This window comes from Lonchura striata, chromosome 4 (assembly GCF_050655825.1).
Source record: "Lonchura striata isolate lonStrDom1 chromosome 4, ASM5065582v1, whole genome shotgun sequence".
In the NCBI taxonomy this organism is placed as follows: Eukaryota; Metazoa; Chordata; class Aves; order Passeriformes; family Estrildidae; genus Lonchura; species Lonchura striata.
Window position 1 is genome coordinate 27,707,691 of NC_140706.1, and position 23,035 is coordinate 27,730,725.

The 23,035-nt window shown below is 38.3% G+C and overlaps 1 protein-coding gene across 10 annotated transcripts in view; it reads left to right on the forward strand.

Annotated features, from left to right (window-relative positions):
- Positions 1–22,979, forward strand: part of CRACD (capping protein inhibiting regulator of actin dynamics) — a 127,475-nt gene extending 104,496 nt beyond the window's left edge. For all 10 annotated transcript variants that reach the window (XM_021532357.4, XM_021531955.4, XM_021532451.4 and 7 more), the window contains 7 exons: positions 6,584–6,748; positions 9,106–9,174; positions 10,455–10,637; positions 12,031–15,241; positions 16,100–16,290; positions 17,337–17,502; positions 20,138–22,979. In XM_021532357.4, the coding sequence (XP_021388032.3) occupies positions 6,584–6,748; positions 9,106–9,174; positions 10,455–10,637; positions 12,031–15,241; positions 16,100–16,290; positions 17,337–17,502; positions 20,138–20,298 (4,146 nt within the window). In that variant the 3' untranslated portion in view covers positions 20,299–22,979. The remainder of the gene's footprint in view (positions 1–6,583; positions 6,749–9,105; positions 9,175–10,454; positions 10,638–12,030; positions 15,242–16,099; positions 16,291–17,336; positions 17,503–20,137) is intronic.
- Positions 22,980–23,035: the final 56 nt, after the last annotated feature.

Sequence of the window (23,035 nt, forward strand, 5' to 3'; positions counted from 1 at the left end):
TGGAACTGCTGAGATTTATCATTACCTCATTTTTTAAGAGCCAAGGTGGAAAGCCAGCCTGAACCTGCTCCGAGCAAAAGGCAGTACACAGGCACTGGTACTCTTAATGTTGAACTCTTTTAGTTTCTGGGCATCTGTTGCTTTATTTGTCATACATGGCTGTGAATGAGACACAAGGAATGTTTAAAGTGTAAATCTAGCAGTGTGTCAGAAAAAACCCCACAACCCAACTCTTAGAACTTCATTTTACATCCTTACCTCCAGAGGTTAGTGGATTTGTTTTCTTCTCCGTCAAAGTATCTTAGAAAAAATTCCTGACATTTTGTAGCTCTTTCTCTTCTTTCTACCTCTGATATTTACCAAAAATGGTCAGCAAATGAACAGAAGAGAGTTTTTATTTCAGACTAATAAAAACTACAGCAAGCAAAATGGCAGCTTGTTTAAAACATCGGTTTCCTGAAGCATCTACACTACTCTCTCCCACTTGCTGTCATGATGCCATGGTGTGGCACTGCTACTGCCTTTGTTCTCCACTGCTTGCCTTCATTGAAATTATGTTGGATCATCTGACATCTGTGTAGCTGCAGCAGTCAGCTGCAAGAAATATTAAAGATTGACTGTGACATACAGTTTATAGCCTTTAGGAACTACTGAGTTACATCCTTTTTGTTTCATGTGGCCGTGTAGTTTAAAAAAAACCCTCTGCTCTGTAAAGATATAAAGCATCTATTTATTATACAGATATAAATTATGATAAACATTTTTTTAATCACAACTTCTCAGTCAAATGCAAAAGGACTAATTTTAAAACTCATATTGCCCTGATTTTGTAATGATGAATGACCCGTATAACTTTCTCCTTGTCAGACTTATGACTGTTCAGTTTTGGATTACATTTCTTTTAGTCATTAGCATATCTTAGCTAATGACCAAGCCAGTGCTTCCCTCACTGTTCATTGCACATCTGTATTCTACCAGCCACTCCCAATGTATCTTCTGTTTCTTATTGCCCAGATCTCAAAAAAGTTACAAAGCCATTTTCCAAACCTCAAAGTAATTATCTTTTACCATGATGCTCTGAATTTTTCAGAATTGGGAGTAAATTTTCACTTCATGATTACCTAGGTTTGTATTTCTTACAATTAATTCCTTTGTTGCCATTATTTTCTAGTGCCACTGCAGAAAGATTGTTTTCCTCATATTTGAAAATTCTTTTTTCTTTATAAACTGAATTTATAATTTTTTTTCTAAACCCCTCTAGCATTTCTTGGGCAGACCCTCTTTTTCTTACGATCACAGTAATTCCTGAACATAAGCTTCTTTTCTAAGCTTCTTTTCCAAGGAAGGAAATTTTCCTTCCTTGCATCTGCTTTGCTTTAGGAGAGACTGATGTGACAAATGCCACAGATGCTGTATCTTCAAGCCTCTCCACAAAATCTTCTCTTTACACATGAGCACGTGTAAGTGATCCATCGCCACTCTGCACCAAAATATTCATTCATGTCTGGATTTGTTGCAAATACACATCCCTAAAGGTCCATTTACAGTTTGCTCCTTCACTGTTCTTCTATTTTGGACTCTCCCAAAAAGTTTCTACAAGTGTAATGCCCCTAACTACATGCTGCTACAGGAATGGAGAGTGGAACATTTTTCTCCCTGCATCTTGTATCCAAAACATCTGTGTTAATATTTGTAATTTTCCTAATTTTCTATAGGTTTCCATGTTAATTTTATACCTGGATTATTTTCTAAAGCTATACCAATATAACTTTTCACATTATGATTTCCAGTTTATTTTCTCCTTGACCAAAAAACAAAATAGCTTATGTGGGTATTTAATTTGTCTAGATATGCTGCAGATATTCCAGTTTGGATTAAGAAATGGACCCACTTCCATGGTTCACCATGAATTAGGTGAACTGTCTTCTGAGCCTAGAAAAGAAATTATAAGAGAAAATATGGTAGAGATGCCTGAAATAATGAGTGGAATTGATAAAATGAATAGAGAAAAATTATTCAGTTTTTCACAGCCTGAGAACACATGAGCAACAGTTGAAACTAGTAACAATTCCAAATCAAAATAATTTTTTTTTTTTTAAGTAAAGTTGGACTGTATAAAAATTTCTCAGATGCCATAAATCATTGGAGCATTTACAAGTATGGGCTCAGTGTAGGCTCACCCTATTCTTATGTATTCCCAAGGCATTTGATTTTGGGGCCATTGTGAGAAACTATACAGGACCAAGTGGAATTTCAACAGTGTGCCTCTTTTTAGGACAAGTGTTAATTAAGTCATTATTTTCCATTTAGATATAACTAGAAACTTAATTTCAATTAAGTTTCATTGTATTTAGGCATTGCAAGTAGATATGAAGAGTAGATCTTTGAGTTGAAGGGAAAATATTACCAGCAATTTTTGTAACCCTTGTTTGAATGGAGTCAGCTGAAATAGTACACTCTGTTTGAATGATTTTTAACTGAAAAGAGTAGGCAGCTCAGCGGATCCAGTTTTGGATTCTCTCCAGGCATGAAGCCCTATGAATGATGTGGTTTCAGGGGCCTGAATCCAACAAACATGCAAGTAGGCATGTACACAGAAGAGGAGCCAAATGGGAGTGAGAGCGAGATGTACAGCATGATCTGGGCTCTTTGCCAATTAATATGGAAAACTTGTTCTGTGGCATTTCCTATGCAAATGCAAAGAGTGCTTTGAAAGTCTGGGCTTTTTTTAATTAGCTGCAGGTGCCAGACAATACAGAACAATTTTACTTAGGAGTTTTATTCCTTAAGTTATTAATGGGCAGCTGTTGTCAGTTAAATAGTATCACATTTTGGGCAAATTATTTTACATGAAATACAAGTGGGCCTGTGTCATGTCCAGTTATCAAGAAAGATTTAAAAAACTGGATGAGTACAAATTTATAATTATTTTTTTTTAATTCCTAGTATTTATTTATCTGTACTGGATGTGCAGACCTGTGCAGACCTCACTATTGCACTGACAGCCACATGTTTTGTGTGTGAATAGAAAAAACTATCAGAAATCTTACAGAAACCACATGAATCTTCCAGAAAAAAAAAATATGGATGAAGTAAACCTGGCCTGGATATTGTCCTAAAGCTCCAGCCCCTGCTTCATGGTATAGATACTGTGTAGTAGCTGAACTGTTTCGGTGGTGAGAAGGGTTTGTAAGTCCTGTGGAAATGTTTGTCCCCTGGCTGCAAACGGAGGGATCAGGAATGCCCGCTGGACTTGATAAGGCTGGAAGTGGGAGATGCAGGCACAGGAAGTTCATCTGTTTACTTCTGCTTCTGGTTGACAAATTTCAGAGCAAGATGGTGGTTTCTGGCTGCTAAATTACAAGTCTTCTTGAACAAACCAAGAGAGACCAAGGTCCTTTGACTGAGCCCAATATACATCTGTGGAGTTTTTTTAAAGGCTATTTAGCCACGACTATGCAATGGCAGAAGAACAAAATGTGATGCCTGCAACTTCTAATGACTGGCATTGCAAATAATCCTCCTTAGGCAACAATCATCCAGAAAATGTCAGCATAGGGAATTCTTAACTACAGAGGATTTATAATTATGTGTTCAGAAATATATGTCTAACTTAAACTTTTGAGAATTTTAAAGCAGATGCTCCTTTTCAGGGATTATGGACTCTTCTCAAGGTCTTGCATCTTGAACTGACATATCTTCATCTCTCTGCAAGACTATTTATGTGTTCTCCCAAATAAAGTTTATGGGTTCTTTATTTACTTTCATGGATTATGCATTTTTAGAATTTTGATAATTGACTAGGTAGAAAATGCATTAGTGTGGAATTTTTCTGAGAGGGTGATTGCATTGCATTACATTATAAGCACATTCTAAAAAAGACCAAGAAGCAGGTTTAGCATTACTCTCTAACAGAAATAAGAATAAATTTGCTCAGTAGTTACAATGAGCTATCTGACATTTTGACATTTGGTCATTTGGTATTTAGTGTCAGCTTTAGAGATTATAATGCACCAAAAGAAAGTGGTCAGTGAAGACCTACTAGTGGAGCTTTTTGTTTTTTAAGATAAGATAAAAAAGGCCAATAAATAAATAATACAGAGATGCACCTTCTGTTCTGGAAGAGTGAGGGTGACTAGAGTTTATTCCTCAATCTTCAAAATTTATGCCAGTCTGAGCAAACAAACTTTTAAAGCTTTGAAACAATTCAAAACAAAACAAAACAAAACAAAACAAAAAACTGTCATGACTGTGTACAGTCCATTAATATTGAGGATAGTATATTTATTGGAAATATAAGGAAATTGGCATCTAAATTTTTATATACAGAAAAACACATTGTTACTGCAGAGCCCTCCAGCACCCTTGATGGTAATTAAAAAGGCCATTCTTTTTCAAGCATAGACCTTTCTCCACAACAGCTCCACCACCCAACTCCCGCCAAGCACTGCACAGACACACATCAAGAACTTGTCAGAAGATCAAAAGGGTGACACACCATGCCTTCCTCCAAAACACACTGAAGCACTGTGTTCATGTGTGTGTGTTCCCACCATGAACAGATGCACAGATCCTTAGTTTCCTAGGTGGCTGCTCAGTAATGCTGATAATTCCAGTTTTCTGCCCAGGAGAATTATTTGTCTAGGAATATGACTTTAGGAAGAAGAAAGGAGCAGTCTCAACTTGGAAAACACATTATCAAATTAAGGCTTTTTTTCTCAAATAATTTTACTTGGCATTAAAAGGCCTGAAGGGATAGAGCAGAATTAAAGGCCTCACATGATCTCCTACCATTTTGCCCACTCCAGCTTCCACATACACAATGGGAGCATGTGAGATTTCAAGTCAGAGAGCTGCACTGCTGACAAAAAAGCCTGCAAGGACTTGGTGAAACCCTTACCTTTAGATTATGCCAATAATCCAGATGGGAATAAAAGTTGCCATTCAGAACTGCCCACTAAGCCAAAATGCTTTACAATATGGATTTCACCACTTTCTGGCAAAATTCAAGTGGGCATAAATAAGGCAAACTTTAACTCAGTAAGGAGGCTGAAAAAAGCTATTCTAGTTTAATAACCTGACTATTAGGAGTTTCTGCATGTAATTTTTGTTTTCATGGTTCAATATACAAATCTGTAAATGTCTTTGTGATAATATGGATAAACTTGATATAAGAGTCTAGACCACTGGGAACTGTGGCAAGAAAGACTAATGTGACCTGAATTCCTTTAGAGAATATCTTTCCTTAACAACTCCTCACGTGTGTGCTGTGTTACTGATTCTACACTATAGGGGAAAAAAAAGAAATCTTTGTTTTACCTACTATCTACTCCAATCTTCCACAGTTCCCAGCAGCAAACTTCTCTTAGGGTCCTGTGTAAGTAACTGATATTTCCTCTGAATAGAAGCTTCACAGTTGAATTACTTGTTCATAATATCACAAGAGAAAAATGGGAGAGACCCTTTGGAGAATTTTTCTGTCCTTGAAAAACAGAAAAGCAGGAAAATAACTACAAAGTCCTTTCCTTCCTAATTGAGAATGACTCCCTGAAATATTTCAGGAATATAATATATTCATAAATGTTCTTTGCTCCATTTCCTCCTTCTAGAGAATTTCTTCTCTCTTTTGCAAAAAGTTCACATTCAAAGTCTGTATGGTACATGTCTCTGCAGTAGCCAGGGCTGCAATTTCTTTAACTCACTCTCCTAGAGGACATATAGTACATGCTTCTTATTTTATTCATCTTATGCTTGATGTAATTCAAGAGTACTTCCTTGTAACCCTTGAGAGATGATTGTTTTATGGAAAATAAATGGTGGGAAATTTTTTATCTGTCCATCTCTTGCATGTCCCCTGCCTAAGCTTCTTTGTGTAACAGCAGTGAGTGGCAGTGCCCATGAGCATGAGCAGACATGAGTTTGTATATTCTTCTATGAGACCAAGCATTTAAAAGAGCTGGTTTTCCCCTGCTTTGAGAATCTGCCTCTCTAAGGCAGGGTTGTGCCAAACCCTTAACACTTAAAATTTAAAAAATACAAATCTCATGCATTTGTATTTCTAAAAGGTATCCCTAAGGATACCTTTTAGAAATACAAATGCATGAGATGCAGGGTTTGGGGGCTAAAAAATAAAAATATTGCCTTTTGGGGTAGTTTTAGTTTCTCAGTGTATACTTTTCTCATAAGCTTAAGTTTCACAACAATAAAGCTTCATAATTAGCTTTTATAAAAAAAGTTTTAACCTAGAACATAGATTTTTAAAAAAGATTGAGTGTTTTAAAACTCACAGTAAATTTTCAAAAGTTGGCAACATTGTCAAGAACTTGATTTTATCTTCCAAAATAGGAAATCATGTAGTAAATTCCTCACTTTAGTCACCTTGTGGGGAGAAAGAAGAAAGAGCGGCCACCATGTTGCAACAATTTGAGCCTTGGTATTTTTTTTTTTTTCCAGAGTTAGAACTTGCCCAGAATATTTTTGTTCAGCTTTCAGGCAGAGAAGGGGCACTTGCTGAATTTGGCTTCCTTTGCTTGTAATATAAATACCTGCTTTATTTGTTTGTTTTATTTTTCTCATTTTTCAGCAACAGTTGGCCAAAAATATAAAATTTGGGCAGCCTCCACAAATGACAATTTCTGCAAGGACGATGGGGGAAGCAAATGCCAGTACAGAAGATGATGCGCTGCTCAGCAGCCCCATGGAGACTGAGACCCAGCAGGACACGGTGATCTCAGACTGCACTAATAAAGTGAGCACTTTAAATTGACATGTCCATGGCACTAGAGCAGTGCTAAAACAGCAAAGTTTACTGAGGTGTAGCAGATGTTTCCAGTGAGGCATAGCAGAGCTCAGTGGGCTGTTTTATGTGGGAGGGATCTCTCAGCTTGTGCTTCTTGGCCTGGTGGGAAGCATGCTCCTGGCATCCTGAGCCAGGTTGCACAGAATTACTGGTTGAGTGTTTGCTCTGAGCTTCCAGCAGTGCAGACATTGCTTCCAGTTGCTAGAACACAGGCATTTTCTCTAATACAGAAAACATTTTGAAATATAGACTTCCCAGCAAGGATAGTTGTTCACAACATCAAATACCAAAAAGGAAAATAACTTCTAAATGAGAGGTGTGTGAAGCCCAAACCTGTACAATCCTAGGTCTTGGAGTAAGTACACATATTTCTCATGGACAGGAACCAACGGCAAAGAAGGGGGAGAAGCATTTTGAATGCTTACTAAAGTTTTATTTTATTTATATATTTATATATTATCAGTATAATTCAAATAATTATTTAAATTATTCATGGAGATTTTGATGCTGTAGGCATTTAGGTGTCCAGAAAGGTCTTTTTCAGACAGTGAAGAAACATGGCAAGTGAGGAAAGGTGTCTGGAATAGCCCTTAGGATCCTGGGACACCGGGGTATGAGCCTGTGCTCATGTTCACTCACACTGTGCTGTCTGTGTGGGAGGCCAAGGCAGAAGGGTCCTGTGCAGTTCATGCCTATGTTCAGCCAAACATACTGAAGGGAGATTTATGGCTGAGCTGGCCCAAATTCTTCACCTGTCTTTAAAGGACAACATAGCTCCTCTGTGACCACTTCTTTCATGGTTGTGGCTCAATCTGCAAGGGAGCCAGGCATTTTGGTAGGACCTGCACACTCACACCTCTCCCTTGGTGATCTGGAAAGATAAAAATTAAACCAAATTAAGGTATTTTTTTTTTGCCTAACAAGTACTTCTTCTGGTGTGATCAGGTGAGGTGAATCAAGGGGATCCTGTGTGCCTCAGAGCACAAAGTGTGCAGTGGGACTGTGGACAGGCATTGGTGATGCACTATACCTACCCTGGTGCTAGGTGAGTCTGTGTTTGAGATAAACACAGATTCTCTACAGACAGCCTTCTTCCTGGCTCCTGCAGGAGACCCTAGTGCCACCTGGTGACTTCCAGCTCAAAGGATACAGTAGTTCAAGCATTAAAAACCCGCTAGAGTATTTTTGTGTAACACAGAGGGAGAAATTCAGTTCTTACTAGCTACTCTTTAAAATACTACATTTTGAAAACAAAATTAACACCTCTTTGCGCAATTCTTTTTCCAAATACTGAAGAAGCAACCATGCCAACTTAGAGGCAGTTGGAGACACAAACAAACCAATTTTCCATGGATAGTGTCAGCCAGAGCACTTGGTACTTTCCTTTTGTTTCTGCACTCTGCTAATTACCTGTGTTATCAGAGAATTCTGGTGCATGGCAGCTTCCCTGGTTTCTGCTCCTGTCTCACCTGCTGGCCCTGTAACTCCTTGCCATGTCCATCTGCATAGGTCTTGGGCAGGGGGGGTGGCTTCTGTCAAGAATTGGTGGCCAGGACCACATAGATCTGCTCTACTCCTGTGGTGCTCTCTGACTTCTGATTTTCCTGACTGAGTAACGTGGATTGGTGGAAAGAGTTTTGGGTTTAATTTAACTTGTAGATGTGAAGCTGAGCTTTCAGCCTTGATATGAAAAATCATGTGGTGTAATCAGATCCCAACATACATTAGGTTATGAAGTGATACTGGGATAGAATGATTAAAACTAAAGTTTCTGGGTGTGATGAATGCTGCTTCAAGCCCTATGCCTTGAAAATTCCTTACCATGATGGCTTGGAGAGACACAGTAGCTAAAGACTCCTAGTTATCCAGGCTTCCATGGCTCTGGGGGACTGTTGGCTCTCTAAAAAGAGTAATCAAGAACATGGAGTTGAAACTCCTTGCAGCTAATGCCTGAACAGGCTAATATCTTTTTTCCTTATGTGTAAGTCAGGAGAAAATAAAATCATTAAGACCTGATCAAAATCCTACAAAGCAAAATCCTCTTTCTTTTGTTTTGGAAACTGAATATCTTGTTAAGGAAGCCTGATTGTTTTGCCTTTTGTAGTGCTGTATAGACAGCAGTGATTCAAGGAGCAGTGAAGACAAGCTCAGAGCATGCAGGAACAAGAATTGCTTATCCATCAGTCCTGAAGGGAGGAAAGAGGGAAAGAATCCTATTCATTAACATATATGATTTCACATGTCCTTTGAATCATAATTAATCAATCCTTTCCATTTTAATACTTGTTTGTGGTAATCTTTTCTAGTCCACTGACACTCCAGATTTCTTGAGAAAAATGAATTTTCTTGGAACAGGACATGAAATGGAAGAAAAGGTAAAAGAACTTTCATACTTGGTTTGCACTGAGTTACATTCTAATTTTAGATATTAGAAGCCTTACAGTTTTTGTTTTCATGCATTGTTTGCTTGATCATCCAATATTTTGTGAATGCTGTGCAGTTTTGGAGCTAGCAATAACTAAGATTGAGAAATCTTAAGAGCTGATTGCAGGAAACAGCAGAACCCAGTCTCTGCCAGTCTTGCAGCATTCCTCTATTTGATGTATTAATCACAGAGTCATAATTTTCATAAGTACTTCTAATACTTTGTTATGTCTGCATGTAATTCAATAAGCATATGCAAAATGTTTCCTCAGCTTTTAAGTAATTGGTTCCCTGATTAGCATATGTTTAACCTCAGAAGATTACAGAGCTGTCTTGAAAACAATGTATATGATTTCTTTCCTTACAGAATACATTTCTCCCCCTTTTTTTTTTCTCTCTGTCTTTTTTCCATTTGTGTTTTGCCAAATGCAAGTCTTGGGATGATAGCTTGAGGACTTATGGAAGAGACAGATGACAGGCTCATTCTTACACACCTAGATATACAGTTCTGCTATTTATTCACAAAAAGGGTCTCACTGAATCACTCTGCTTATATTTGCACTTTCTGAACCCAAATATTTGAAGGGCATGAGAAAGAAAGCACCCATCAAAGCCAGTGTTGTCTTACTTTAGTATTTTGCTATTTGGAGCTGTCTTGGACCATTCCACACGACTCTGGAGGGAAGGTTTTCCACAGACACCATGCCAGTTGGAGATCCAATGCTGCTGTCATCTCCCATGCAGAAAGTACAGCTCTGTAGCTGTTCTATTATGAAGTTTAGATAAGTCAATCTGATTTGCTTCTGCCTACAGTGTATAATCTAAATTATTTAAAGATGTAGATCTTTTTTCACAGTAAACAAACTTTAAAATGTCCCAATGTTTGATGTTGCTTAAAACGCTGCCTGTGCCTTTCCCATTCCCAACAAGTTCAGAGTGGAGCTAAGCTCTGAAAAAACTTCAGTGGAATGGTCTAAGTAATTTCTATGTGAACACTATAAAAATGTGTAGTGCTGAAAATGGGAACATATTAGAACTGCAACTTTCATGTCCAAAGTTTGTAATTTGTATAATGGAAAGCCAGGGTTTCTAATATTTTCTGCTAGTAATTCCTTTGAATTCAAACCTGCAAAAATGTGTGTATGTGTCTGTAATTTATTTATTTATGTATTTATTTATTTAATGGAACAAATAGCTTAATAACGGTTTATTGTGTTTGTGATACAAACAGGTCACTCCAATTAAATCAACTCGGCCAAAAAGACAGTTTTCCTGTTCTGGCACAATTGAAACAATCAATTTGGATTCAGTTCCGCAGGCTCTTGCTCGTCTAGACAACAGTGCAGCTAAGCACAAACTGTCAGTGAAGCCAAAAAAGCAGAGGATGTCAAGGCAGCACAAGAGATTGACAAAGGTATTAAACGGCTGGCCAAAAGCGAGAGGAGGGAAATTACTTTTGAAACTGGGTACAAAATAACCATAAACGAGTGTACCAGGATCTATAGGCAGAGGACATAAGATCTGATCAACACTGTTATTTACCTGAAACCCTAACTGGAGAGAAGATGCAAAGAAGATTTAATATTGCCAGTTGAGACAACTGCTACTTAAACCTGAATTACTTCCACTAGGATTTTACATTAAGAGAGTTTTCTGATTCTAGTTTTTCTAGTAAAAACTTTAGGTCATAAAGGCCTGAAGATATGTGCTGCTGTTAATGCTGCTCTGATACAGGCAATCAGATGGTGCAAAATTTGGTTGGGAAAAAAAATCAAATTCTCTAAATTGGGCATGGATTCTGACGGGGTAATATCTTTGCCTTATAAGAAGGAATAAGACTTAAGCAATGTAGCTCTTGCAACAGCTATAGAGAGAAATATAAAGTTGTAGCTTTGTACACTTACTGCACATCTGTTTTGATTTTTATCCTGACATCTTATTTGTTCTTGTAAATGGGACAAGAGTATTCAAACACATGTGTCAGGAGAGCCCACTTCCCCTTCTTCTGCACATTGTACTTGCATTTATCACTGTTGTAATGAAGGAATTAAATTTAAACCTCTTGTTTATATAATGGTTAACTGGAGCCAAACAATGGCTCAACAAATAATAGCTAGACAGGACATTAACTGAGCTGTTTTCCTAAAGGGAAGCACTCTTCAGGTACAGAACAGAGCAGTATTCCTGGGAAGCTCTGGCTGTGCTATCCATACATGTTCCCACGGCTCCTACAATAGCACTGGAGTCTCAGCACAGCTAATGAGGAAGATATCCTGGCTCAGGATTTGTGAAAAGAAAGCAAATTGTGTTTCCCTGAGGAGTGTTCTTTCCTGGCTAGCATTGCAGAGCTTTTTTCTGCAGGCAACAGCTCTGTCTCTGCAAGTATCAGATTTGCCATGAAAGAACTGGCAAAACAATGCCCCTAAGTATGCATTAATTATTTCAGGCTTAAAGGATGGAGTTCTAAGTAGCAGAAGAAGATTGGGCATATGAAACTCATGCTCGGTTCCTTGGGCTTCTGCAAATTTAAAATAACAGGTCTCAATATACACCAAATGGTGATTCAATATTGGCATTATACTGCTATCACTCTTGGGATGTTTTCTTTCTTTTAAAGGCTATCATCTGAATAGGGGAGAGACATGGGATCTACGATGATATAATCCATAAATTGGAGTGGGGTGTGTTGGCTCATCTAAGTCACTGTTTAATTTTTTTTTTTTTGCATTTGCAACTCTTGGTTCACTGTGAAGGATAACAAGCCAACAGGCAATGTTCAGTAACTCCAAACTTGTCTCCAATTTTAGGGATCACAAAGTTTAACAATAACAGAATTTGAGCCAGAGGATCTAGAAACGCAGCTGTATGAGGACATATACCCAGGTTATAATGGACGCTTCACAGCAGACAAGCTAATCCAGGACAGAGATGAGCATAAGCAGCTTCAGCTGGCAGAGGAAAAAAGAATTGAAGATCAGTGGGGTATCCTTGAAGCTGAAAGGATAAGACAGATTGTAGAAATGGAAGAACAAAGAGAAATGGAAGAAAAAAGGTGCCAAGAACTCGAAGAGATGCAGAAAGAACAGGAAAAAAGATGCTATGAAGAAGATAGGAGGCAATACCTCCTTGAAGGAGAGACATCTTTGAAAATAGAAGAGCAAACATGCCATAAAGAGGAAAGAAGACTGATGAAGGCTGAAAAAAGGCCAGAGCTGGAGGACCAGATGCAGAAGGAGTTGGAGAAGCAACAAAGACAAAATCTGGAGGAGAAGAGGCACTGGGAAGTGGAGGAGCAACAAAGACGAGAGCTGGAGGAACAGAAGCTTAAGGAACAGGAGGAACAACAGAGACAAGAGCTGGAGGTGCAAAAGCTCAAGGAACAGGAGGAACAACAGAGACAAGAGCTGGAGATGCAGAAGCTTAAGGAACAGGAGGAACAACAGAGACAAGAGCTGGAAGTACAAAAGCTCAAGGAACAAGAGGAGCACCAGAGAGAAGAGCTGGACAGGCAGCAACACCAGCAATGGGAGGAACAACTGAGACTAAAGCAGGAGGAAGAGAAGAACCGGGAACAGGAAGAGCAAGAGAGACGAGAGCTGGAGGAGCAGAAGCACCAGGAACAGGAAGAGAAGAGATGTCAGGAATTGGAGGAGAAGCATCAGGAATGGGAAGAGCAGAAGCAGAAGGCTCTGGAGGAGAAACAGAGACAAGAGCTGGAGGAACAGAAGAGGCTAGCACCAGAAGAATTAAAGCAACATAGGACTGAAAAAGACAGTCAAAAGGAAGAAGAAAGAAAATGGCTGGAGGAACAAGCAGAGCTCAAGAAACAAAATAAGGAAGAAATACAGCAACAAGAGCTAGAAAGGAAAGAGCTTGAAGAAATTGAAATAAAACTGAATCAGGAGGAAGAGCCTGAGAGCCTCAAACGAGAGAAGGAACAGGAAGAACAAAGACATCATTTGAAGGAGAAAGAAAAGACAGAGAAAGAACAACCCCAGCAAGTGACAGATAAGAAACAGAAACGGGAAGAGCAGAGAAAACACAAACTAACAAAACAAATGCACATGGAAAGTTCAGACTGTGTTCTACAAGATGAACTGAAGCAGCAAAAGGAAGAAAATGGACATGAATGCAACAAGCTGAAAGAGCAGAAGGTAGACACAGAAGGACAAAATCTTCAGCCAAAACAAAAAAAATCCTTGGAACAGCCACAGGAAAAAGATGAGTTGTGTTCTGCTGGAGGGTCTGCTAGGCATCCAGCAGAGGAGAAACTCCAAGAAGGATCAAGTTCCCAAAAAGTCAAACGGCCAGAAAAAGGGACTAAAACAGCAGAAGAAATACTAGCCCAGAAACTGAAAAGAGAAGTTGAGGCTCAGGAGCAAAAACGCATAGGGGAAGAACTGCGGTGGCAAGAGGTAGATGAAAGACAAATGGCATCCAGACCTTTCACATTTCAAGTGTCTTCTGGAGATAAACAGATCATATTTCAGAAAGTAAATCTGAGTCCTGTTATGCCCATCAAAGGAGCAGGACTCTCTTCTCCATCTGCCAAAGACAGCAGGGTGCACACTACCAGTAAGGGCTCTCATTCCCTCCCATCATCTGTGTGTGTACCCCACACAGCTATTTTGGTTACTGGAGCACAGCTGTGTGGCACAGCAGTGAACTTGAACCAGATTAAGGACACGGCTTGCAAATCATTACTTGGCTTAACAGAAGAGAGGAAAAATGTGGATATTCCCTCTCCAGAGAAATCTGAGAGAAAAAAACAGGATCCTAAACCCAGCAGCAGTAAAATGAAACATGCACAAGAGGCACTGAACAACCAGGCCGTACTGGCTGAGTGGGCCTCTATCCGCTCCAGAATCCTAAAGAATGCAGAAAACAACAAATATAATGAGAGAGACCGAGTGACTGCCTGCAGGCACAGTGATGACTGGACACCCCGAGGACGTGGTGCTCCCCACGGCAACTTGAGGAAAACCCTCTCTGCAAATGCAAAGTTCTCAATAACACCAGCATGGCAGAAATTTTCAGACGTTTCAAAAACCAATTCAGATGCTGAGAATGTGCATGTGGCAAAAGGCAATGAAACAGTGGCTGTGGGGAGAACCACTGGCTCATCTGCTGATTCAAAGGAGGATGTGGTTTCCACTTTTAAGGATAACTTAGCTGAAAAACCTAAAGAGAAAATGGAAACCCATAGGGAAGTGACAGACAACACTGAAGGCTGTAAATTTGCAAAAGATCTTCCATCATTCCTTGTACCAAGTTTTCCACAGTCTATGGGGAAGGAATCATCCCAGCCAGAACTTCCCAATGCTCTGGAAAATCAGCAGAGTAACAGCACAAGAAAAGCAGATAAGCCACCACCAAATGGAGAAGAAAATGTTTCTCCTTTTGGGATAAAGTTACGAAGGACAAACTACTCTTTACGTTTTCATTATGACCAACAGGCAGAGCAAAAGAAAAAGAAAAGATACAGTGCAGGAGACAGTTTTGATGGTGTGCCTGACCCACTCACCTCAACAGAAGGTGAGAAAGAATCCTCTGTTTTCACTTCAAAAGAAAGTACCTCTCCTGGCACTGGGAGAGCAAACATCCCTGGTAATTTAAAAGACTCTTCAGTTACCGTGGTGGAGTTTTCAACACCTGTGGGCACACCAGTGGTCTCACCAACCACTGGCCAGAGTGCTTTACCTGCTCATGAGAAACCAGCATGCAAGTCACTGGTCCCACAAAAACCTGCTTTAGCTCCAAAGCCCACCAGCCAGACCCCACCACCATCTCCTCTCTCTAAAATGAACAGATCAAACCTATCTGAAATGCTGGGGCAAAGAGTGGTTAAAGCTGAATCAGATGGTGGCTGGAGAAAAGAAGACAGACCAAATGCAACCATACCATCCAATGACTACAAAAATGAAGAGGAAGAAATCAAAGAAAAGAAGTCATTTTTCCCATCTCTAAGTATTCCATGGAGAGAAAAAAATGACAAAAAGCCTGAGCCATTGAAGAAAGGTATGTATATCTCAAAGCAAATTTACCTATTATCTACATTTCCAAAATGAGATACTGGAGGTCCAGAAGAAGACATTTGGTCTTAAGTTATAATTTTTACCTGGCCTGCAGTGTGTGTGTGTGTGTGTGTATGTTTTTCCTTGCAAGAATGTTACCTCTGCCTCTAGTGAGTCAGGTGATGGACTCTGTGGTCCATGGATAATGGTGTCATCAGAGCAGATGGTGTAATTTTTAAAATCTACATTCGGTTGCTTCTCTTTTTAAAGAAATGTTATCTAGCTTAAACAATATTAAGATGTATGTCCCCTTATCGTGGGGAAATTCTTTATTTAAGCAATACACCTGGGCACAGCAGTCTGTGCTTCAGAGGCATCCTTCAGTGATGAAAACAATTAGAGCAGCCATAATGTCTCCTCAGAAGAGAGTTGAAAGCCCCTGTGTCCTGAAATGGCATTCTGTACAAGAGGGAAAAGTACCCTTTCAGAGTAAGGACACTCAAAAAACCAAGGCAGGAATTCAGCACTTCATTGGGAAATCCCAATATTTTTCATTCTTGAATTTTTCAAACATCAGGACACTTCTAAAACACTATCTCAGTGGAACTGCTGACTTTTTGTTTCTTTTTTTTCACGCACACACACACAAAAGGATAAATTTGAGCAGCTGGGTGTGTCGAATTAGGTCTTATTCCTGAGGCATAAAATCTGTTTCAGGATTTGTTGTGCAGTCTGCAAAGGTCCGTGACTGACATGGCATTCAATGGGCTTAGCTCCAGAATTTTCACAAGGTAGTTGTAGGGGTTTTCTCACGACAAGAGATGTGCATTACTCAATCAATTCTTGTCATGTTTTCTTTCAGAAAAGCCTGTCCTTCAGAGCAGGCACTCTGTAGATGGCTCTAAATTGTTGGAAAAAGTGGAAACTTCACAACCACTTTGGATTACATTAGCACTGCAAAAGCAAAAGGGATTTCGTGAGCAGCAAGCTACGAGGGAAGAGAGAAGACAAGCAAGAGAGGCAAAGCAAGCAGAGAAACTGGCTAAAGAAAATGTAAGCAATCCTCAGAAACCTGCCCATTAGAAACACTGACACCATAATGATAACTGTTAGCTACCTTTGTTATGTGGGAATATTTTTTTTAATGTCTGGTAAGACTTCATAAAAGCTAAAATGACAGTGAATAAAATGTATTCTCAAAGTCTGGAGTTCCCTCTTGCAAAACTGAGACCTCCAGGAGAAAATACGGTGCAATAGTCTGGCAATTTTAGTGTAAACTCTGATGACGGCAGGTGGTAGTTAATGACAATCATAAGCAGAACTACTGTGCAGGGGATAGAACAGAAAAATTGCCTGCAGGGTGGTACTTTCAGAGCTTACATGAGATGTTAACCTTTAATGCTCAGGGAATAACAGCTGCAATATGCAATTATAGGTGAATATTACTAAATTTGAATTTATTTTTATTGCACCATGTACTATTTGGGTAAAATACAGATGAACAAAAGAAATGAACAATCACGATATATCCAAATGCCTAAAGCAGGCACTGAATTCAATCACTTCTTTTCTGTTCTCCCAATAGCTTTTTACTCTCTATGGCTTTCTATTAGTAAGGGAAACATTTCTGCTTACAGTACCAAAGTGATGCTGCACAAACATGATGTTGTATATAGATATCACAGATGGTAAAAAGGGAGAGTATGTGGATAACTAAATGTATTTTGCTCTTTGTTATGAGAACCAAATTTCTCATGGATACATGCATAACCTGAGACATAGACAACTGATGGAAGAAAACAGCAGTGGGTGTGGTTGCCCACAGGTGCACATTGTTTCAGTGCTGTATTTAACAGGGAAGGCTGGCTCTAACTCTGTATTTTGACTGAAATGACAACATAACAAATTAAACTTTGTGGTGGCCTTTTTACAGTCTTCAATAATTGTTGGTTCAAGAAGTATCAGTGTTGTGAATCTTTGCCAAAAAGGAAGGTTAAGGAAAGGCCAGGTGATGAATGAAAGCATCAAGTGTTAATCTCTAACTTGTAGCCATTACATGACAGACTTTCTCATTTAGCAATTTTCTTTCTCTGTTCTAGGCTGCTGTAAGTAATCAGTCAGATAATAAAAGTAGCAGCAGCAAAACAAGCACACTGCAGAAATCTACAACTCAAGAAGGAGAGAAGAAAATTGATACTGCTGTGTCAAGACTAGAAAGAAGGGAGCATCTAAAAAAGTCGAACACCCTTCCAACTTCTGTGACAGGTACAGTTGAGAGATTCAGTTTCACTCTAGGAATAATGCACTTCAGAAATGGTATTGCATGTTTTTAAGAACGTGAATGAGGGGATTTCCTTTCCCTCATATACTACTGCTAGAATTACAAATGCATTCCATAAAATAACACAATTTATTCCCATCTCATGTGCTGGCCATTATGATGGAAATACATAATTTTAAGAGACTTTTACCAGTCTTTACCAGGTTATTATGGCTGCACTGCTGCAATTCCTTAGAATTGCCCCAGTTCAAGTTAACTAAATTAGGCTGTCTCCCCAAGCCATATCCAACAGTATTTTTGGAACATGACTAATGAACATTAGAGGGATCTGATTTACTGTAAATTGCAACTGCAGTACTGTTTTGCCTTCAGGTTAGGGGATAGCACAGACAGGGAATGATATTTAACTTCTACAAAGTATATTTATGCAGGAAATGAAGCATGTTGTGTTCTCACACCTCCAAGTTTGTCAAGGAGAAATATTCACACACCCCCCCCCCCCCAATATTGGAAATAAATATTCTCACTTGAAAAATGCAAAATATAATCAATTCAGTTGAAGGCAGCCTGTTACTTTGCATCTAGGACTTCTCCCTCCCAGTCAAATATTTGGCATGGTAGGTTGAAACCAGAACCTACTGCTTCTGTCACTTCAGTTAAGCTGAAACCATCTCAGGCAAATCAAAATAAATACTTCCCCAAAGGGCATAATATTTGGGGTGGCATGAGGTGATTGTTGAAATACAGACTTGCATATATTTTTCTAGCTAACACAGTCCTAGGGGAAAGGTCTAGGAGCAGATAGGTGTTGAAGAAACCTTTTTAGAAGTTGTGCAAGTAAATAGCATTTTTGAAAGCAAATACACCTATCAGCTGTATTTATTCAGTACCACTCTACACCAACGGAGTAGGATGGTGAAATGCAGCTATTGAAAGCAATGAGGTGACTCAACTGATTTGTTAAAGGCTAAACCAGTGCTACTCCTGCATTACAGACTGTCCCAGACTGGAAACCCCTACATCTGCCTATATTCAGTTGACTCAGCAGCTGGATCTTCACACTGCAACTGCACACGCAAGCAGATGCCCCAGAGAACTTCACTTGGAACATCTTGGGTTGGCCAAATGACCTTTAAAGGTCCTTTCCAACCCAAACTATTCTAAGATTTTACATAAATTGACCAAAATATTCATGCTTTGCAGCATTCCTGTCAAACTCTAAAATTCTATTGGCCCTTAAGAAATAGTGACTGAATTTCCCTGTGATTACTGACTATATTTGGAGCCAGGCAGCCTTTAGCAACTACACATATATACCAGTATTTGTGGGTAATAAGACCGATTTGGGCTTCCACAGTTAGAAGAGCATTTAAGACAGAGGACCAACCTAGTTCATGTTTAAATTGGAAGTCTGCTGAGTCCTCCTCTAAGGACTTTAAAAAACATCCAACTTGAAGGTGGTCTATTTCAAAACTGCACTTGTACAGCAGGAACTGATAAGAGTGTGGGACCTTTAAAATAGCATAAATTACCATAGTATTTAAAATAATTGGCTTTTCAAAGTGTCCATCTACAGAAATTGCTGCTGTTACTGTTCATTTACTTGCAGATAAAGAGATATGACTAAAGATGTGCTAAAAAGAAAAATAGAACTTTTTTTTTTTTTTTGCATCCATGGAATTTTAAAGCCTCTACACAACTTTCAAGCTTTTATACACATTCAAAACCTCAAAATGAAATGCAACTAAAAGTAATTTGGAATCTGAACATTTAGTAACAAAAAAAATTGTCTCCTAAAAAAAATAAAATAAAAATAAAATGTGTAAGTCGGGGGGGGGGGGGGCTGGGGGGAAATGAGAGAGGAGTTATTCTGTAACTAAGGTTTTAAGATTTTTAGAGTTACTTCATATGTTTCAGACAGGACTTATTTCTATTCAGATTGCCTTCAAGGGGATTCACTGTCTCAGAATTTATTTTCCCATCTGACCTCTAAATACTTCCATGGTTCTGCTCTGTGAAATTGCTTTTTAGAAATAATTTGTTTATTAAACACATTTTCTTATGGAAACAGCTGTTTGTCTTACACTACTTTGAAGAAAATGTGGCAAAGAGCTAGTTGGAAAAGAAGGTTGCTTTTTCAGGACAGTCTTTTGGGCAGGGTTGAGGCAGGAAGCTATAGGATCACCTTCTTCTCTGAAGAGGGAATTTAAGTACTACTGAATACATTTGGTTTACATGTGTGCAGCAGCTGCATCACCAAAGAGAAAAAAAACCCCAGCTTTATTCCCCATTGTTTGCTATGGTGCAGATGTAATTAAAATAGTTTATTTAAAGAGTAAGACTAGCAAATTGGAAATGCTTTCTTTGGATGTTACAAGGACTGAAAATTTTGTCCCTATTGGGAGTTAGATTACTTGGAGTCACCTCTGAAAAAGGAAACTCAGCTTCTCCTAATTTGATTATTTTGCAAATACAGTAAGATTTAACAGAAAGTGTTGGAAATAAATATCTAGTGTTAGAATATCGTCACATAAAAATGCAATCTCTAGAATCCTGCAACAAAGCACAGAATTCAACTTATATTGGTTTTTTTCCCTTTCCCTATCCCATAAAAAAAAGTGGAAATTTCAGATTCTGTTCCATCAACCCCAGTGACAAAGGAGGTGGCCAAGAGATTCTCTACGCCTGATGCTAACCCAGTGTCAACAGAACCAGCCTGGCTTGCCTTAGCCAAGAGGAAAGCAAAAGCCTGGAGTGACTGTCCACAGATCATAAAGTAAACTGTAAAGTTACATCTCTGTTGCTGACTATTAATTGCTTTATTTTATTTATTCTGCTTTTTACACATGACAAAACTGAAAATGCATGTATTGGAAGGACTGAAAACTGAACTAATTACCATTTTGCTCTAGCTCACTGTAAAGTCTACTCAAGTCATATATTCCATTGCTTTGACAAATAGCTAAAGGACGTCAAAGGACGGCAAAAATCTCACAGCCAGACTCTCTCAAAAACTTAAGAGTGCTCAGATACTGGATGTAAATTTTAGCAGGTATCATAAATAAGGGCCAGAACAGAATAAGAGTTCAGATGCTTTTTAAATTATGTTGGTATTCAGTTCTGGAATTTTACATCTCTATGTTTGAGATCTCAGAAATTTTTTCAGAACTTCGTTGTTGAAATTAAGGAAAGATGCATGTTTCCTTCTCTTAAGTCTTAATTTATTTAAATATGTTAAACTGTATGAACTGCCAGTTCTGCCTGCTATTTGAAAGCTTTTTCCCTAAGGAAGAGCTTCAGAATACACTATTCCACATGCAAATGAAAAGTGATGGTACCATTCAAATGCTGAGGTAATTTCTTTCATCACAGGATTAATATACTACATCTATATACCACCACTTTTAAGAAGAAAACAATTAATCCTACTTAAAAAGCCACAATTTTTAAACAAATGTCATTAAGTTCTCACAAAGAAGTCAGGGATTCACTGTTTCTTCTAGACATTTAAGTGCATCACTGTTTATGCTTGGCCATATTTATGCTGCATAGACAGTGATTGTGGCTTACAACTTTAAATCAATTGACTGGAATTAACCTGCTCCTGTGTGAATGCAAATTCCTCCAGAATTTGTCTCAGTAAGTTCCCATGGGAGTAGACTGGCAGAACTGAAGTTAACTGAGAACTGAGAAGGAAGTCAGTGAGAGTTATAGGAGTTTTAACTCTGCATTCTTCCTGACTTTACTCCACATGCAACTTCAGGCAGTTCAGATAACTTCCTGTACTTTGACCAATATAGCCAGAACACTTCAAAAAGAAGTTTACTTACCCCATCTCAGGTATCTGGTGTGGCAATTGAACACTTTATTACTTCACATAACTAAACCAGAAACGTCCACCCCCTCCCTCTTACAAAAAAAGGATAAAGTCCATAAATGTAATAAAAATGTCACTATCCTCAACATCCCACAGAAATCTCTAGGCCTGCATTTTAAAATATCACCCAATTAAATAAATCAACTGAGTTTGTTTTACAAGAAAGCCTTTAAAAAAATTTGAAAGTCTCCTTCAAACCAAAGGGCTCAAAGGAACCTTTAAGCCTACAACATCATAAAGGAGGACATTTTCATGAAAAGAAATTACATCATTCTAGAATGATACAACATATGCTTCATGGAAGTGTTTTAGCCAAACTGCTGTAAGCAGCATGAGAAAGAGTGTTTTAAACTACGCAGGAAACAGAATGAAACCTGTTGTACACTCTGTTCCCAGAATTAAAAAGGAGTTTCAGCAAAAATCATTGGCAAGTACAGCCTTTCCCACTGAACAGAAGAGAGGGGCTCAGTATCATGGTTACAGTAGCACAAACACAATGGATGTGTTAGATCAAGTACCTGTACAGCAGCAAGATGAGCTTTCTTGGGTGTCTTAAGCCATTAGTTTTGCTCAGTTTCATATTTAAAACTAGAATCTCTAAAGTAATCTTTACCAGGAATTTAAGTAATTAATATCTTTTAAGCAGAAATGAGACAATGCTGCTCTCAAATGCTTCGGAAAAAAAAACCCAACTTAATGCCTTCAATAACTGAAGAAAGGATTGGCCCTGTAATTCCTTTTGCTCTGCTAGCACCTGGAATTAGTGCATCTTAAAGTTAAATTTATATTTTTTCCATGTTTGTTTGCCTGCAGTATGGATATGTAATAACTAAACTGCCTGAAATCCATCTTTACAATTATTTATTGGGAGGGGGAGACAGGTAGAAATGCAGAGAAGGTGAAGTAAATCAGGATTAAAGATACTGATATTTTGTAAAGCATAGCAAAATTAGGTGCTATTGTGCATGACATAAGGATGCAATTTTCCAATACAATCCATTCATAGCACAGAGAATAGAGCTTTCATTAAGGATGGTCCTAAGCTAAAGCTTCAAAGCAGAGTTTTTTTCCAACCATAAAGGTATCTAGTGTAACAATGGAAACTGTATTATGTACAGTACTTGATGGAAACATTTCTAAAGCGTACATGTGCAACAGTGACATTTCAGTTAAATTAACAAAGATTTGCACTAAATACCAATGAAGTGAAGTTTCACTTTGCTTTAGCTTTGTTGCAACCATTTCTGATAAAGTATTGGAAATCTGTAAAAATAAATCCAAACCACTACTACCCAGTTTAAAACAGCAAAAATGTTTTAAGGACTGAATAAACCACTATGTAGTATATTGTCTCAATTTTTTGTAACTTATACAAACACAAAATACCATTTCTTTTGACAAGGTTATATATGATTAACCTCTATGTTCATATAGTAATGTATAAAAACTACAAGATGTATAATTGTGGGGTATTTGTTGTGTACCTTTTTTAATTTTTCAAATGTTTTAAAGTGCAATTGTTTATTATACTGTCATTTTAAATCTTATTAAACTATAACCTGGTCAGAATTATCTAATCATTGATATATGTCCTCTGTGTCTCATTTTGCTATTTAGCTCAGGTTTGCCTTACAAACAGA